At 38.6% G+C, this 14174-nt stretch overlaps 1 protein-coding gene across 1 annotated transcript; it reads right to left on the reverse strand.

The window, feature by feature from the left end:
* Positions 1-920: 920 nt before the first annotated feature.
* Positions 921-13893, reverse strand: LOC132903989 (titin-like). The gene is made up of 8 exons (XM_060953832.1): positions 10233-13893; positions 8934-9704; positions 8859-8894; positions 7614-8291; positions 4190-7409; positions 3493-3830; positions 1851-2393; positions 921-1630 (listed from the first exon to the last, which is right to left on the reverse strand). Exons 1-8 carry the CDS (start codon positions 13891-13893, stop codon positions 921-923), a joined length of 9957 nt encoding a protein of 3318 aa, XP_060809815.1.
* Positions 13894-14174: the final 281 nt, after the last annotated feature.

Below are 14174 nucleotides of genomic sequence, written 5' to 3' on the forward strand. Positions count from 1 at the left end.
TACGTTTACTTACACTTCGTGGTTCCTTAAGGACCTTAAGTTAAGGTTACCCCCCTTTGGGAAAGGGTGAACGCCATGATTCTATCCTGAAATTTCTATAGGTACCATACAATGTAACAACGGTTAGAAAGTAACAATTTTTACTATAATTTATATGTATACGACATAATATCTTTATCATCGTATAATATATACCTACATCTCATAGGATAGGATAAAACTCGCCACTGAACGAAAAAAACTGATTCACTGTGATCCCTCCCCTAGAGGGCTAATATACTACGTATTCGCCCCTTAGGGGAGGAGAGAATTCTTATTGTATTCTTCTAAATTGCTATTCTAAAAGCTTTTGTTTTCAATTATTTGTGTGCTTTTAATATAGTCTGTTGGACTAAGCGTCCAAAGCCTAAAAATTTGAGAAAACGTGGTGGTGGTGAAACACCTCCAAGGGACAGTGACAATAATAATGCAGTGAGCCGAAGTTCTGATTCGACCCCATTCAAAATTCGAAATCGGTGCAATACCTAGTATTCGCGTTAGACGGGTAGGTACTAGACAAAAAAGCGTGCATGTACCTACCTATATGGATTTCGCCTTATTAATTCTTATATCCTTGTGTGCTACTGTCTATCTTCATACATACATATGGTCACGTCTATATCCCTTGAGGCGTAGACAGAGCCAACCGGGAACCACACGGCACTGTCTATCTGTTAGATGTGCCTAATTAAATTAAACTACAAATATATTTTATAACTGATTTTCTGATTATTTGATAATTTTAATAAATTCACTTCACAAATTTAATATAAGTACGAGTATAAGTTGCCTACTCATTTTAAATGTATAAATTAATTCACTTACATAACAATATGGACAGACGACTGTGTACACGTCTTTATATGATTCAATTAAAACTTTTAATCGCGATTTTTACTTATTTTTTTCATCAACTCAGGACAGCAGAGGCTGCCTAGACCTTTCGCATGGGAACCTTTACCAGTTAGTGCAAATTTAAACCCTCCTTCAGGATTAAGTTCCAAATCTTCTTCTTCCGATTCCGTTAAAAATAATGGACCTGGTGGCGGTGTGTCAGGCGGTTTTTCTGCAGGACAAACGCATTTGTCTATCACTGGTTCGTCACAAGGGCAAACTTTGCGCTCTTCTAGCATCTTTCTTTCTATATCTTCAGGAGTTGGGAACAATTCATAGTAGTCCAAAGCATCTTCAAAACTATCTCCAAACAAATTTCCCTCCATTTGCTTCGGTTTTTTCCTAAAACCTATGTTAAAACCTGACATCACCTGTGTCTGTTCAGATTTCAATTGTCTAATTTTTTTCAGATCTATCCACTCGAAGTCCTGACTGCGATCGTCTTCTAAAAAATCTTCCTCCTCCGGAGGACATAAACATGTGTTTCGTTTTTTAATTTTCTCTCTACGTTTCTGCTCTTTCATTTCTTTTTTCTGCTTTTTCATGTATTCTTTGTACTTCTTTTTACGAGTTTTTTTATCGCATGAACATTTTTCTTTGGAATCTGAACCACTTTGAGACGTACTTGGACCAACACCAATATTAACTGGTGAATGTGGTGGAGTTATTTGGCAAATCTGGTCACTGCATTTAATTTCTGGAATAGAATTTAGAAGAATTAATGATTATAATCCCAAGACTAGTGGGTAGAAGTGGCAATCTGTAAAATTAATGCCCATTTTACAAAATCCGGTTTTAATAGTATAATAACACAATTTTACCTGTACATAAATTCAATGATGATGCACTCCTTACAGGAGCATTTCTTGCAGGTGAAGGTAATACCGGTGGTGTGGATGAACCTTTTTTGCTTTTACCTTTTGTTTCCTTCTTTTTATTTTTTTGTACATTCTTAGAACATGGCATTTCACTTAAAGCTTTGTCAGCATTACAAATTGCCTTCTGCATTTCACTCATCATTTGATCGAACATTTTTTTTAACAAATCAGGGGAACACTGGCAACCCTTGTCAACACCAGGCATGGTCTTCTCCTTTTTAATATTTCCTTTCTTTTTCTCTTCTTTCTTTGGTTTAGGTTGTTTGATATTTATAGGATCATCAATTTTTGTAATATTAATAGGTGTTTTACATCCTTCACATTGAGGTGGTTCTGGTCGTTTAACTGTACAGGGAGTAGGGGGAGTAACACACGGTGTGCATCTATTAAAGTTGTATCCAGATGCCGACTGTGGTACAGTGTACAATTCCGTTGCTTGTGTTCCTATAGTTTGATTTATGTTGTTGTAACCGATATTTTGCGGGCGTCCGTGATTCTGCTTGCGCTCGGGACTATGCTGGTGTCCGGGAGTTTGCGGGTATCCAGCATTTTGTTGAAAACCTTTAATGTCTACGTTCAGACCTGGAATATGGTAAAAAAATATAGGTATTACTGATGTCATTTCAAAAATTGAGCAGGTAGTTACGGCTGTGGAACGAAAATATCGCCAATATTGCTTTGTTGGAAATGACCACAAAAAGTAATTTTCTTGAAGCTACGTTGATCGACCCTTGTATCAAATTTATCTAATTATTTTTGAGCCAACACCCATCAACCCAAAGATTCAGATTACACAAACCTTCAAATAAAAGTAATATGACACTCTTACCTTGCGCTTGTCCTTGGCTAGAAATTATCGGCGTTATTATTTCTGAAACTGTATTTTTAATGCACTGTATTTCAGAATGAAAATGTTTTTTGTCTATTGGTGAGCAACAACATGGCCTATCTGTTGTGGTATCCATGCTTTTCTCCACATAGGGATATTGTCTTTGGGCTTTATAACTACGTCTTTCATTATTTCTTAACTGTCGTTCATGGCGCATTTCGTCAAATGTAACAGATCTCCCTACGCTAACTTCAACTCTGGATTGTTCTCTGTCATCATTGTAAAAGAGGCTCTTGGATTTTTTCTCCTGTTGATAGGAACATTTATTTTGTTCTATATCTCTGTATTTGCCTTTTTTGTAAATATTGAATCCTGGCTGTTGTGATAAAACTTTGGTTGGTGCTAGAAAAAAATCGTCAATTTTAAATAAAACAACTGAATTTACTTCTTAGTGCAAAGTTTCGTGGGTTTCCAGAAATAATACAAATGAGCATCTTCGGTATGGCCATTGTAAGAATTCTGGTGACGTCTAATTTTGTGCAAAGAGCCTTAGGTTACGGCTATCACTTTTGATCAAATGAGGTGTATTATCTTGTACCTATTGTATACAATTAAAAATGATTGTGACAATGTGATAGTATTGTTGAGATCACAGACTTCCAAAGTTGCATGTATTTTTAAATTTAATTAAAGTTTTACAGTACACCTTATTCATCTATTACTACAAGAGTAGTTTTAAATCAATGCTGGTTCTTTTGTACATCTAAAAGTGAAAATAGTGATTATGGACACTGAAATTATTTTCACTTAGCGTGTTAAATGTCATACACAGTGATACAATTATTTTCTTACCTTTACTTTTGACCATCCATTGGGATATATTGCGGGAGAGTTGGATACAAATTGATGAGTTACTATCAGAAGACGTATCTGAATCAAAGTCAGTTGTGGACACAACTATGAAAATGGATGAATCTGACAAAGGTTTACTTTCAAGTATTTTATCAACAACATTTATCACATCTTTATCCCTGTTTAGATTACTTATTACAATGACAGAATCTATTTTATGAACAATGGTTTCGGTAGTTCGATATTTGGTTTCGGAAAAATTGTAAATAGGTACATCCGTATTCAAACACATTTTCTTGAATCTGTCATCCATCGAATATTCAGAACAATCGGGGTATCTGCAAATAACAATTTAACGTTTTTAATTAAAATTAATGATCATGTTTCCGTGATAAGAGCTCTACACTTTTAAGTTCAATGAACTGCAATTTGATTTTTAAAAGTAGATGTTACAATTGTCCACTTAGGAAATATAAATTTAATCCCAACTCCCAGTTCAAGTATATATAAATCTACGTGCTTGCTCTTGAAAATAGCCTATGGCTGGCTGGTTAAGACAGGTCTTAAATTAAAATGAGTCTCAATATAAATGTCACCTCTGCTCGCACTTTTCTCAGTGCGGCTCCATACGGTTCCTACAGACCTACATATCGTTTTCAGCACCGATTAAGAAAACTATATTAAGCAAAATATTTACCTCAGGTCATTCGTCTCGTAATTTACAACGTAGTCAGAGTACTCAAACTGAGTAGTTACTGATGACTTGTCGTAAATATCACTGTACATATTACATGATTCTTCTGAAAAGTTGCTATCTATAAATGATATAACGCTTATTGTATGTATATCTTCACTCAATTTTGAATTAGTTGACAGACTTAAGGAAGATTCCGTTTTTATCAAAAGTACAGAGTGTATACTCAATAAGGACGACGACTCTAGATTTTCGGATGATTCCTTTGACAATTTCATTTTTGAGTTATAAGTAGAAATACTCTCAACCAAGTAACATTTGGAACTACTAGACATGTCCTTTGCATTAATCTCAATTCCATTACAATTATTGGGTTCATAGCAATCTGAAGAACTCGTGGAGGATGTCGAGGTTTCATCGAAAATTGTCTCCGAACCACTAGTCGAATAATTAGCGTATCTTACAATAGTATCCGAATTTTCATTTTTATTATTATTAAAAATAAGTTCTAAAACATTTTCGTTGGTCTCTTTATCCTGGTCCACATCAGTGTAAATATCAGAGTTAAACTTATTTGCTCTATTGCTAATAAATATGCTTTGAAATGTGTCTTCAACATTTTTATTGATGTTAAGAAATGACGGCACTCCAGTCGCTCTCCCAACGGTAACTTTGATACCTTCATTGTCTACAAAAACTCCACCTTTTACACCGGGGACACATTCATCAGGACATGGACATAAGGATGAAATATCAGGTGAAGTTACTCTTATTTTCACATAACTGTGTTTGAATCTAATTTTCTTTCGATCACACCCACACGCTCGGTCACATTTTGTGGTTTTAAGAATATCTTGAAACTGTTCCGAAATACCAGCTCTTTTACTAGCTTTTCTTTCTCCAACAGCAACACCTTTTGATTTTGTTTTTATTTTGCCCAACTTTTCTGAAGGCGTAAGCTCTGGTGGAAGTCCAGAAGCTGCTCTAACTTTTTTTACTAGTTCCTTTTCGGATGCAGTAGCTCCTTCAGGCATAGGCAATCCAGCATCCGCTAATCCTTTTAAAATTTTCTCTTTTTCTGCCGGGGTTTTTCCAGCTAATGGCGTTAATAGGCCTTCAGCTCTTGCTTTCCGTACAATTTCTTTTTCTGATGGTGTTTTTGCTTCGGGAGGAATTCCATATTCACGAGTAATTTTTTTTGCTAATGCTTTTTCTGATGGTGTTTCACCTTTTGGGACTGGAAGCCCTGCTTCTGCTAAGCCTCTCAAAATTCTTTCTTTTTCGGCTGGTGTTTTTCCTTTTAATGGTGTTAATAGGCCCGCTGCTTTAGCTTTCCGCAATTTTGCTGAAGAAATTGGTACCACAGATGGAGTTGGATATTTTGATTTGACTTTTTCAATTAAAGCTTTTTCTGATGGAGTCCTGCCTTCCGGCAGAGCTACGCCTGCATCTATCATGCTTTTTAATGCTTTCTCTTTCTGGGCTGGAGTCTTTCCTTCAAGTGGCGTTATAAGTCCTTGTGCATGGGCTTTGTCTAATTTTGCTCTGTCGGCCGATGTTTTTGGTTCTGGTGGTAAACCCATCTCTGTTCTTATTTTTTTTACTAATTCTTTTTCTGAAGGGGTTTTACCTTCAGGAAGAGGCATTCCTGATTTTGCCAAACCTTTTAATATTTTTTCTTTTTGCTGTGGAGTTTTACCTGCCAATGGTGTAAGCAAACCCTCAGCTTTAGCTTTGCGCAATTTTTCAGATGGAATTACTCCTACAGAGGGTTTGGCTTTAGTAGTTGCTCTCACCTTATCGATCAAAGCTTTCTCCGATGGTGTTCGGCCTTCTGGCAATGGAATACCCATTTCAGCTTGTTTGCGTAATATAGCTTCCTTGGCTGCTGGAGCTTTGCCTTCTAAAGGGGTCATTATTCCAGCTGCGTATGCTTTATCATATTTTTGTTTATCAGATGATGTTTTCGGTTCTGGTGGAAGGCCCATGTCTTTCCGAACTTTATCAACAAGCTTTTTTTCGGATGCTGTTTTTCCCTCCGGCAAAGGTATGCCGTGTTGTGCAAGACCTTTCAAAATTTTTTCTTTCTGAGCGGGAGTTTTTCCTTCTAAGGGGGTAATTAAGCCTGCGGCTTTTGCTTTACGTAATTTTTGAGATGAAACTGGTTTGACCTTTTCTTCTTTCTTTTTTTCCTCTTTCTTAACGTCTCTTTCAGACATTGGCGTCAAAAGTGGACAAATACATTCGTCAACGGGACCTGTTCCTTCTTTAATATTCTTGGCGGTTTTTTTATCCAATTTTGTTGCTTTTTTAGGCGGTAAAGGAGGCGGTCCTACTTCTTTACCTGCTGCAGCCGGGGGTGCAGTGGTAGCTTTTATCTTAGCAATTAGTGCTTTTTCTGATTTTGTTCGACCTTCTGGTAAAGGTAAACCCATTTCTGCTTGGCCACGAAGAATTCTTTCTTTTTCCGCCGGGGTTTTCCCTTGTAATGGCGTTATCAATCCGGCGGCTTGAGCTTTATTGTAATTTCGTTTAGCATCGGATGCTTTTGGTTCAGGTGGAAGACCCATGTCCTGCCGGACTTTTTCAATCAATTTCTTTTCGGATGCAGTTTTACCTTCAGGAAGTGGTATTCCATGTTCCGCTAAACCTTTCAAAATTTTCTCTTTTTGAGCTGGAGTTTTGCCTTCTAAAGGTGTGAGTACACCTGCTGCTTTCGCTTTGCGTAGTTTTTCAGAAGGAACTGGAGCTACGGAAGGTACTGGTTTTGTTGTGGCTTTGACCTTTTCAATTAAGGCTTTTTCTGATGGAGTCCGACCTTCAGGCAGGGGCAAACCCATTTCTGCTTGACCACGAAGAATTTTTTCTTTTTCTGCTGGTGATTTTCCTTGTAATGGCGTTATTAATCCAGCAGTTTGTGCTTTATTATATTTTCGTTTAGCATCGGATGTTTTTGGTTCTGGGGGAAGACCCATGTCCTTCCTGACTTTGTCAATCAATTTCTTTTCAGATGCAGTTTTCGCTTCAGGAAGTGGTATTCCATGTTCAGCTAATCCTTTTAATATTTTCTCTTTCTGAGCTGGAGTTTTTCCTTCTAAGGGTGTGAGAACACCAGCTGCTTTCGCTTTGCGTAGTTTTTCAGAAGGAACTGGAGCTACAGAAGGTACTGGTTTTGTTGTGGCTTTGACCTTTTCAATTAAGGCTTTTTCTGATGGAGTCCGACCTTCAGGCAGGGGCAAACCCATTTCTGCTTGACCACGAAGAATTTTTTCTTTTTCTGCTGGTGATTTTCCTTGTAATGGCGTTATTAATCCAGCGGTTTGTGCTTTATTATATTTTCGTTTAGCATCGGATGTTTTTGGTTCTGGGGGAAGACCCATGTCCTTCCTGACTTTGTCAATCAATTTCTTTTCAGATGCAGTTTTACCTTCAGGAAGTGGTATTCCATGTTCAGCCAATCCTTTTAATATTTTCTCTTTCTGAGCTGGAGTTTTTCCTTCTAAGGGTGTGAGAACACCAGCTGCTTTAGCTTTGCGTAATTTTTCAGAAGGTACTTTAAATACAGATGGCGCAGGTTTTGTTGTGGCTCTGATATTATCAATCAGAGCTTTTTCTGACGGAGTTCGACCTTCCGGGAGAGGTAAACCTATTTCTGCTTGACCCCGAAGAATCTTTTCTTTCTGAGCCGGTGATTTGCCTTCTAAAGGAGTTATTAATCCAGCGGCTTGTGCTTTATTAAACTTCCGTTTAGCGTCGGATGTTTTCGGTTCCGGTGGAAGACCCATATCTTTCCGAACTTTATCAATCAATTTTTTTTCTGATGCAGTTTTTCCTTCTGGTAATGGTATACCATGGGCTGCGAGTCCTTTTAAAATTTTTTCCTTCTGGGCTGGAGATTTTCCTTCGAGAGGTGTTATTAAACCTGCGGCTTTAGCTTTACGCAATTTTTCGGATGGAATTGGGACCGCTGATGGGACGGGTTTAGCTGTAGCTTTTATATTTGCTATCATTGCTTTTTCTGATGGAGTTCGTCCTTCAGGCAGTGGTATACCCATTTCAGCTTGACGTCGAAGAATTTTTTCTTTGTCAGCTGGAGATTTTCCTTCTAATGGAGTTATTACACCATCACCTAGTGCTTTCATATACTTTTGTTTTGCAGCTGAGGTTTTCGGTTCCGGCGGCAAACCGAGATCCCTACGAACTTTATCAATTAACTTTTGGTCAGATGGAGATTTTGCATCAGGAAGTGGTAAACCATTCATGGCTAAACCTCTAACTATTTTTTCCTTTTGCTCTGGTGTTTTCCCTTTCAAAGGTGTCATCAATCCGGCCGCCTTAGCTTTACGTATTCTCTCAGACGGTAAATGTACTAAGGAAGGTGCTTTTGATGTAGCTTTTACTTTATCTATTAAAGCCTTTTCTGAGGGAGTCCTACCCACAGGAAGGGGCACTCCAGCTGCTATCATACTTTTTATAGCTTTTTCTTTTTCGGCTGGCGTTTTTCCCTCAAGTGGTGTAATAAGGCCTTTGGCATGGGCTTTCTGTAATTTAGCTCTATCAGCTGATGTTTTGGGTTCCGGTGGTAAGCCCATTTCAGTTCTTACTTTTTTTATTAATTCTTTTTCTGAGGGAGTTTTTCCTTCTGGCAGAGGCATTCCTGACTTCGCCAAACCTTTTAATATTTTTTCTCTTTGCTCTGGGGTCTTCCCTGCTAAAGGTGTTAGCAATCCAGCAGCTTTAGCCTTACGAACTGCTTCACTAGGTATGGCTGCTGCAGATGGAACAGGCGACGTAGTAGCTTTTATATTGTCAATTAATTTTTTTTCCGAGGGGGTTCGACCTTCTGGCAAAGGCAAACCCATTTCCGCTTGTTTTCGTAAAATTGCTTCCTTCTGAGCTGGCGTCTTACCTTCTAAGGGTGTGACGATTCCAGCAGCAAATGCTTTATTATATTTCTGTTTTTCTCGTGAAGTTTTTGGCTCAGGTGGTAGGCCAATATCCTTTCGAACTTTATCAATCAATTTTTTTTCAGATGCTGTTTTCCCCTCGGGTAAAGGTATACCATGAGCAGCAAGACCCTTTAAAATTTTCTCTTTCTGAGCTGGAGTTTTTCCTGCTAGAGGAGTTATTAGACCAGCTGCCTTAGCTTTGCGTAGCTTTTCAGATGGGATTGGGACTAAGGAGGGTTTGGGTTTTGCGGTAGCTTTTATGTTAGCTATTAATGCTTTTTCTGACGGAGTTCGGCCTTCGGGTAATTGTAAACCCATTTCAGCTTGTGCTCGTAAGATTTTTTCCTTCTCTGCTGGTGATTTGCCTTCTAATGGTATTATCAACCCAGCATCTTGAGCTTTGGCGTACTTAACTTTTTGTGCAGATGTTTTTGGTTCAGGAGGTAATCCGATATCTTGTCTAACCTTTTCTATAATTTTTTTTTCAGACGGTGTTTTTCCCTCAGGCAATGGAAGGCCTTGTTGAGCTAAGCCCTTCAAAATTTTTTCTCTTTGAGCAGGTGTTTTTCCTGTCAATGGAGTAATCAACCCGGCAGCTTTTGCTGCTTTTAATTTCTCACTTGGTATTTTCCCTGGTTTAGCAGCTGTTGTTCTTTCTGCTTCTGGAGTAAGAAGTGAACATATGCATTCGTCTACAGGGCCCGTTCCTTCTGTTACTTTCTTTGCAGTTTTTTTATCTAATTTTTTTGCTTTGTCAGGTGGTAAAGGTGGAGGTGTGCCTGCTTTTATTTTCTTTATCAAAGCTTTTTCTTTTTTATTGCGTCCTTCAGGAAGTGGTATTCCCATATCATGCTGTCGTTGTAAAATGTTTTTCATTTGCTCTGGTGATTTCCCTTCTAATGGAGTGATGATTCCGGCCGCTTGAGCTTGTTGATACTTAGCTTTTTCTGCTGGTGTTGAAGGTTCAGGTGGGAGACCCATGTTTTTTCGAACTTTGGCCTGTATTTTCCTTTCTGACGCAGTTTTAGATTCAGGCAAAGGTATTCTCTCCTTAACTAAACCTTTAAGTATTTTTTCTTTATCTTTTGGTTTTTTACCTGTTAGCGGGGTCATCAAACCAGCAGCTTGCGCTTTTCGTAGTTTTTCTGAAGGTATAGAAACAGCTGATGGAGTTGGGACCGCTGTTGCCTTTATATTGGCAATTAAAGCCTTTTCAGATGGTGTACGACCTTCTGGTAATGGTAAACCCATTTCAGCCTGCTTTCGCAAAATCGCTTCTTTTTGAGCGGGAGATTTACCTTCAAGAGGAGTTAATATACCAGCAGCTTGCGCTTTATTGTATTTCCTTTTGGCACTGGCTGTTTTTGGTTCTGGCGGAAGACCCATATCCTTTCGAACCTTATCAATTAATTTCTTTTCAGATTCTGTCTTGCCTTCAGGCAAGGGAATACCGTGTTGAGCTAAACCTTTTAAAATTTTCTCTTTTTGCGCTGGCGTTTTCCCTTCAAGAGGCGTTATAAGACCGGCGGCTTTTGCTTTGCGTAATTTTTCAGAAGGAATGGCAACTACGGACGGAACAGGTTTCGTGGTGGCTTTAACTTTAGCAATCAGAGCTTTTTCTGATGGAGTTCTTCCTTCTGGCAAAGGTACTCCAATTTCGGCTTGTTTTCGCAGTATAGCTTCTTTTTGAGCTGGGGTTTTTCCTTGCAACGGGGTAATAATCCCGGCCTTTTGCGCTTTTGCATATTTTCTTTTTACATCGGATGTTTTTGGTTCTGGTGGAAGGCCCATATCTTTTCGAACTTTGTCGATCAATTTTTTTTCGGATGCCGTTTTGCCTTCTGGTAAAGGGATCCCGTTTTCTGCTAATCCTCTAAGAATTTTCTCTTTTTGAGCTGGTGTTTTTCCTTCTAATGGTGTAATAAATCCAGCTGCTTTAGCTTTTCGTAACTTTTCTGAAGGGACTGGAACTACGGAAGGAACAGGTTTCGCTGTAGCTTTTACTTTAGCGATTAGAGCCTTTTCTGATGGTGTTCGTCCTTCTGGCAAAGGTATACCCATTTCGGCTTGTTTTCTGAGAATATCTTCCTTCTGAGCAGGGGTTTTACCTTGCAATGGAGTAATTATTCCGGCATTTTGCGCCTTTGCATATTTTCTTTTAGCATTAGATGTTTTTGGTTCCGGTGGAAGGCCCATATCTTTTCTGACTTTGTCTATTAATTTTTTTTCAGATGGTGTCTTGCCTTCAGGCAAGGGAATTCCATTTTCTGCCAAACCTCTTAAAATTTTCTCTTTTTGTGCTGGTGTTTTTCCTTCCAGTGGTGTAATAAGACCGGCGGCTTTTGCTTTACGTAATTTTTCTGAAGGGATTGCAACCGCTGATGGTTTTGACGGGACAGGTTTTGCGGTGGCTTTAACCTTTGCAATCAATGCTTTTTCTGATGGAGTTCTGCCTTCTGGTAAAGCTATACCCATTTCCGCTTGTTTGCGCAGAATATCTTCCTTCTGCGCAGGGGTTTTACCCTGTAATGGAGTTATTATACCGGCGTTTTGCGCTTTCGCATATTTCTTTTTAGCATCAGATGTTTTTGGTTCTGGCGGAAGGCCCATGTCTTTTCTTACTTTGTCAATTAATTTCTTATCGGATGGTGTCTTGCCTTCAGGCAAGGGAATTCCATTTTCTGCCAAACCTCTTAAAATTTTCTCTTTTTGTGCTGGTGTTTTTCCTTCCAGTGGTGTAATAAGACCGGCGGCTTTTGCTTTACGTAATTTTTCTGAAGGGATTGCAACCGCTGATGGTGCTGACGGGACAGGTTTTGCGGTGGCCTTAACCTTTGCTATCAATGCTTTTTCTGATGGAGTTCTGCCTTCTGGTAAAGCTATACCCATTTCGGCTTGTTTCCGCAGAATATCTTCCTTCTGAGTAGGGGTTTTACCTTGTAATGGAGTTATTATACCGGCGTTTTGCGCTTTCGCATATTTCTTTTTAGAATCAGATGTTTTTGGTTCTGGCGGAAGGCCCATGTCTTTTCTTACTTTGTCAATTAATTTCTTATCGGATGGTGTCTTGCCTTCAGGCAAGGGAATTCCATTTTCTGCCAAACCTCTTAAAATTTTCTCTTTTTGTGCTGGTGTTTTTCCTTCCAGTGGTGTAATAAGACCGGCGGCTTTTGCTTTACGTAATTTTTCTGAAGGGATTGCAGCCGCTGATGGTGCTGACGGGACAGGTTTTGCGGTGGCCTTAACCTTTGCTATCAATGCTTTTTCTGACGGAGTTCGTCCTTCTGGTAAAGGTATACCCATTTCGGCTTGTTTTCTGAGAATATCTTCCTTCTGAGCAGGGGTTTTACCTTGCAATGGAGTAATTATTCCGGCATTTTGCGCCTTTGCATATTTTCGTTTAGCATCAGATGTTTTTGGTTCCGGTGGAAGGCCCATATCTTTTCTGACTTTGTCTATTAATTTTTTTTCAGATGATGTCTTGCCTTCAGGCAAGGGAATTCCATTTTCTGCCAAACCTTTTAAAATTTTCTCTTTTTGTGCGGGTGTTTTTCCTTCCAGTGGCGTAATAAGACCAGCTGCTTTTGCTTTCCGTAATTTTTCAGAAGGAATACGGACTATAGAAGGAGTTGGTTTTGATGTGGCCTTAATATTTGCGATTAATGCTTTTTCTGATGGAGTTCTCCCTTCTGGTAAAGGTAAACCCATTTCGGCTTGTTTTTTTAGAATGGCCTCTTTCTGAGCTTGGGTTTTCCCTTCTAAAGGTGTTATAACACCTGTGTTCATAGCGTTATTGTATTTTTCTCTTTCTTTATCATTTTTAGGTTCAGGAGGAAGACCTAAGTCCTTGCGGACTTTGTCATTCAGCTTTCTCTCTGACGTTGTCTTTGGTTCGGGTAGAGGAATTCCGTGTGTCGCTAAACCTTTTAGTATTTTTTCCTTTTGTTCAGGAGTTTTTCCTGCCAACGGTGTAAATAATCCAGCTGCTTTTGCTTTTCGAATTTTTTCTGATGGTACACGCACAGCTGTTCCAGTTTTAACTTTTTTTATGAGAGCTTTTTCAGAGGCCGTTCTTCCTTCTGGAAGTGGCAAGCCTAAATCAGCTTGCTGTTGAAGAATTGCTTCTTTTTGAGCTGGAGTTTTACCTTCTAAAGGAGCAACTAGCCCTGCAGCTTCAGCTTTTAGGAACTTATCTTTTTCAGCAGGTTCTGTTGGAACTTGTGGTAAACCGAGTGCCGTTCGAACTTTCTTTATTAGTTCTTTTTCTGATTTTGTTTTTCCTTCGGGAAGTGGAGCTCCAGTGGCAGCTAGCTCCTTTAGTATTTTTTCTTTCTCTTGTGGTGATTTTCCCTCCATCGCTTCTACTGCTGCTTTGGTTTTTTTGCCTAATTCCTTTTTTTTCTGTTTTGTACTTAGCGTTTCCATCGCTGCAGTTGATTTTCTAATTTCACCGGCCTTCCTTTCTTCACGAGGCATATGACCACAGAGAATACAATTGCAGTTATCACAATTTTTCTTTTTGTAACAATCGTATAAACTTTTCATAACTTCAAACATAGCGTCCGAATTACAAGAGCAGCAACAGCTCTCTTCTTTAATATTAAGTTGACATCTATATACTTTGAAACATGTTTGTAGTTTATTCTTATTTTGTTCCGAGTACTTTATGGGTATACGATATCCAGAATTAACTTTGACAATGTAGGTATTGTTGAGTGCTCGTAATGTTTTCTTATTAATAATGTTAGAAGACTGCATTAGAATTTTAGACTGCTTATTAATAGTTATAGGCCAACTACTACAACTTTCTGATCTGTGCGGTTCATTCGAGCGCCCAGAACGAATTATTTTATTGGTTTTACATCTATAAATTTTATACTTTCTCCTGTTATGATATATATTGTACCCATTGATTACTTCATTATAATATACGTTTTTAAACGAATTATTGATAATTTTATCTCTATTCTGAGTTAACGTGTCATAGGCAAAAGAACGGTCAAGTTTAGGAGCTAGTATAACATTGATATCATTATTTG

This window comes from Amyelois transitella, chromosome Z (assembly GCF_032362555.1).
Source record: "Amyelois transitella isolate CPQ chromosome Z, ilAmyTran1.1, whole genome shotgun sequence".
Taxonomy (NCBI): domain Eukaryota; kingdom Metazoa; phylum Arthropoda; class Insecta; order Lepidoptera; family Pyralidae; genus Amyelois; species Amyelois transitella.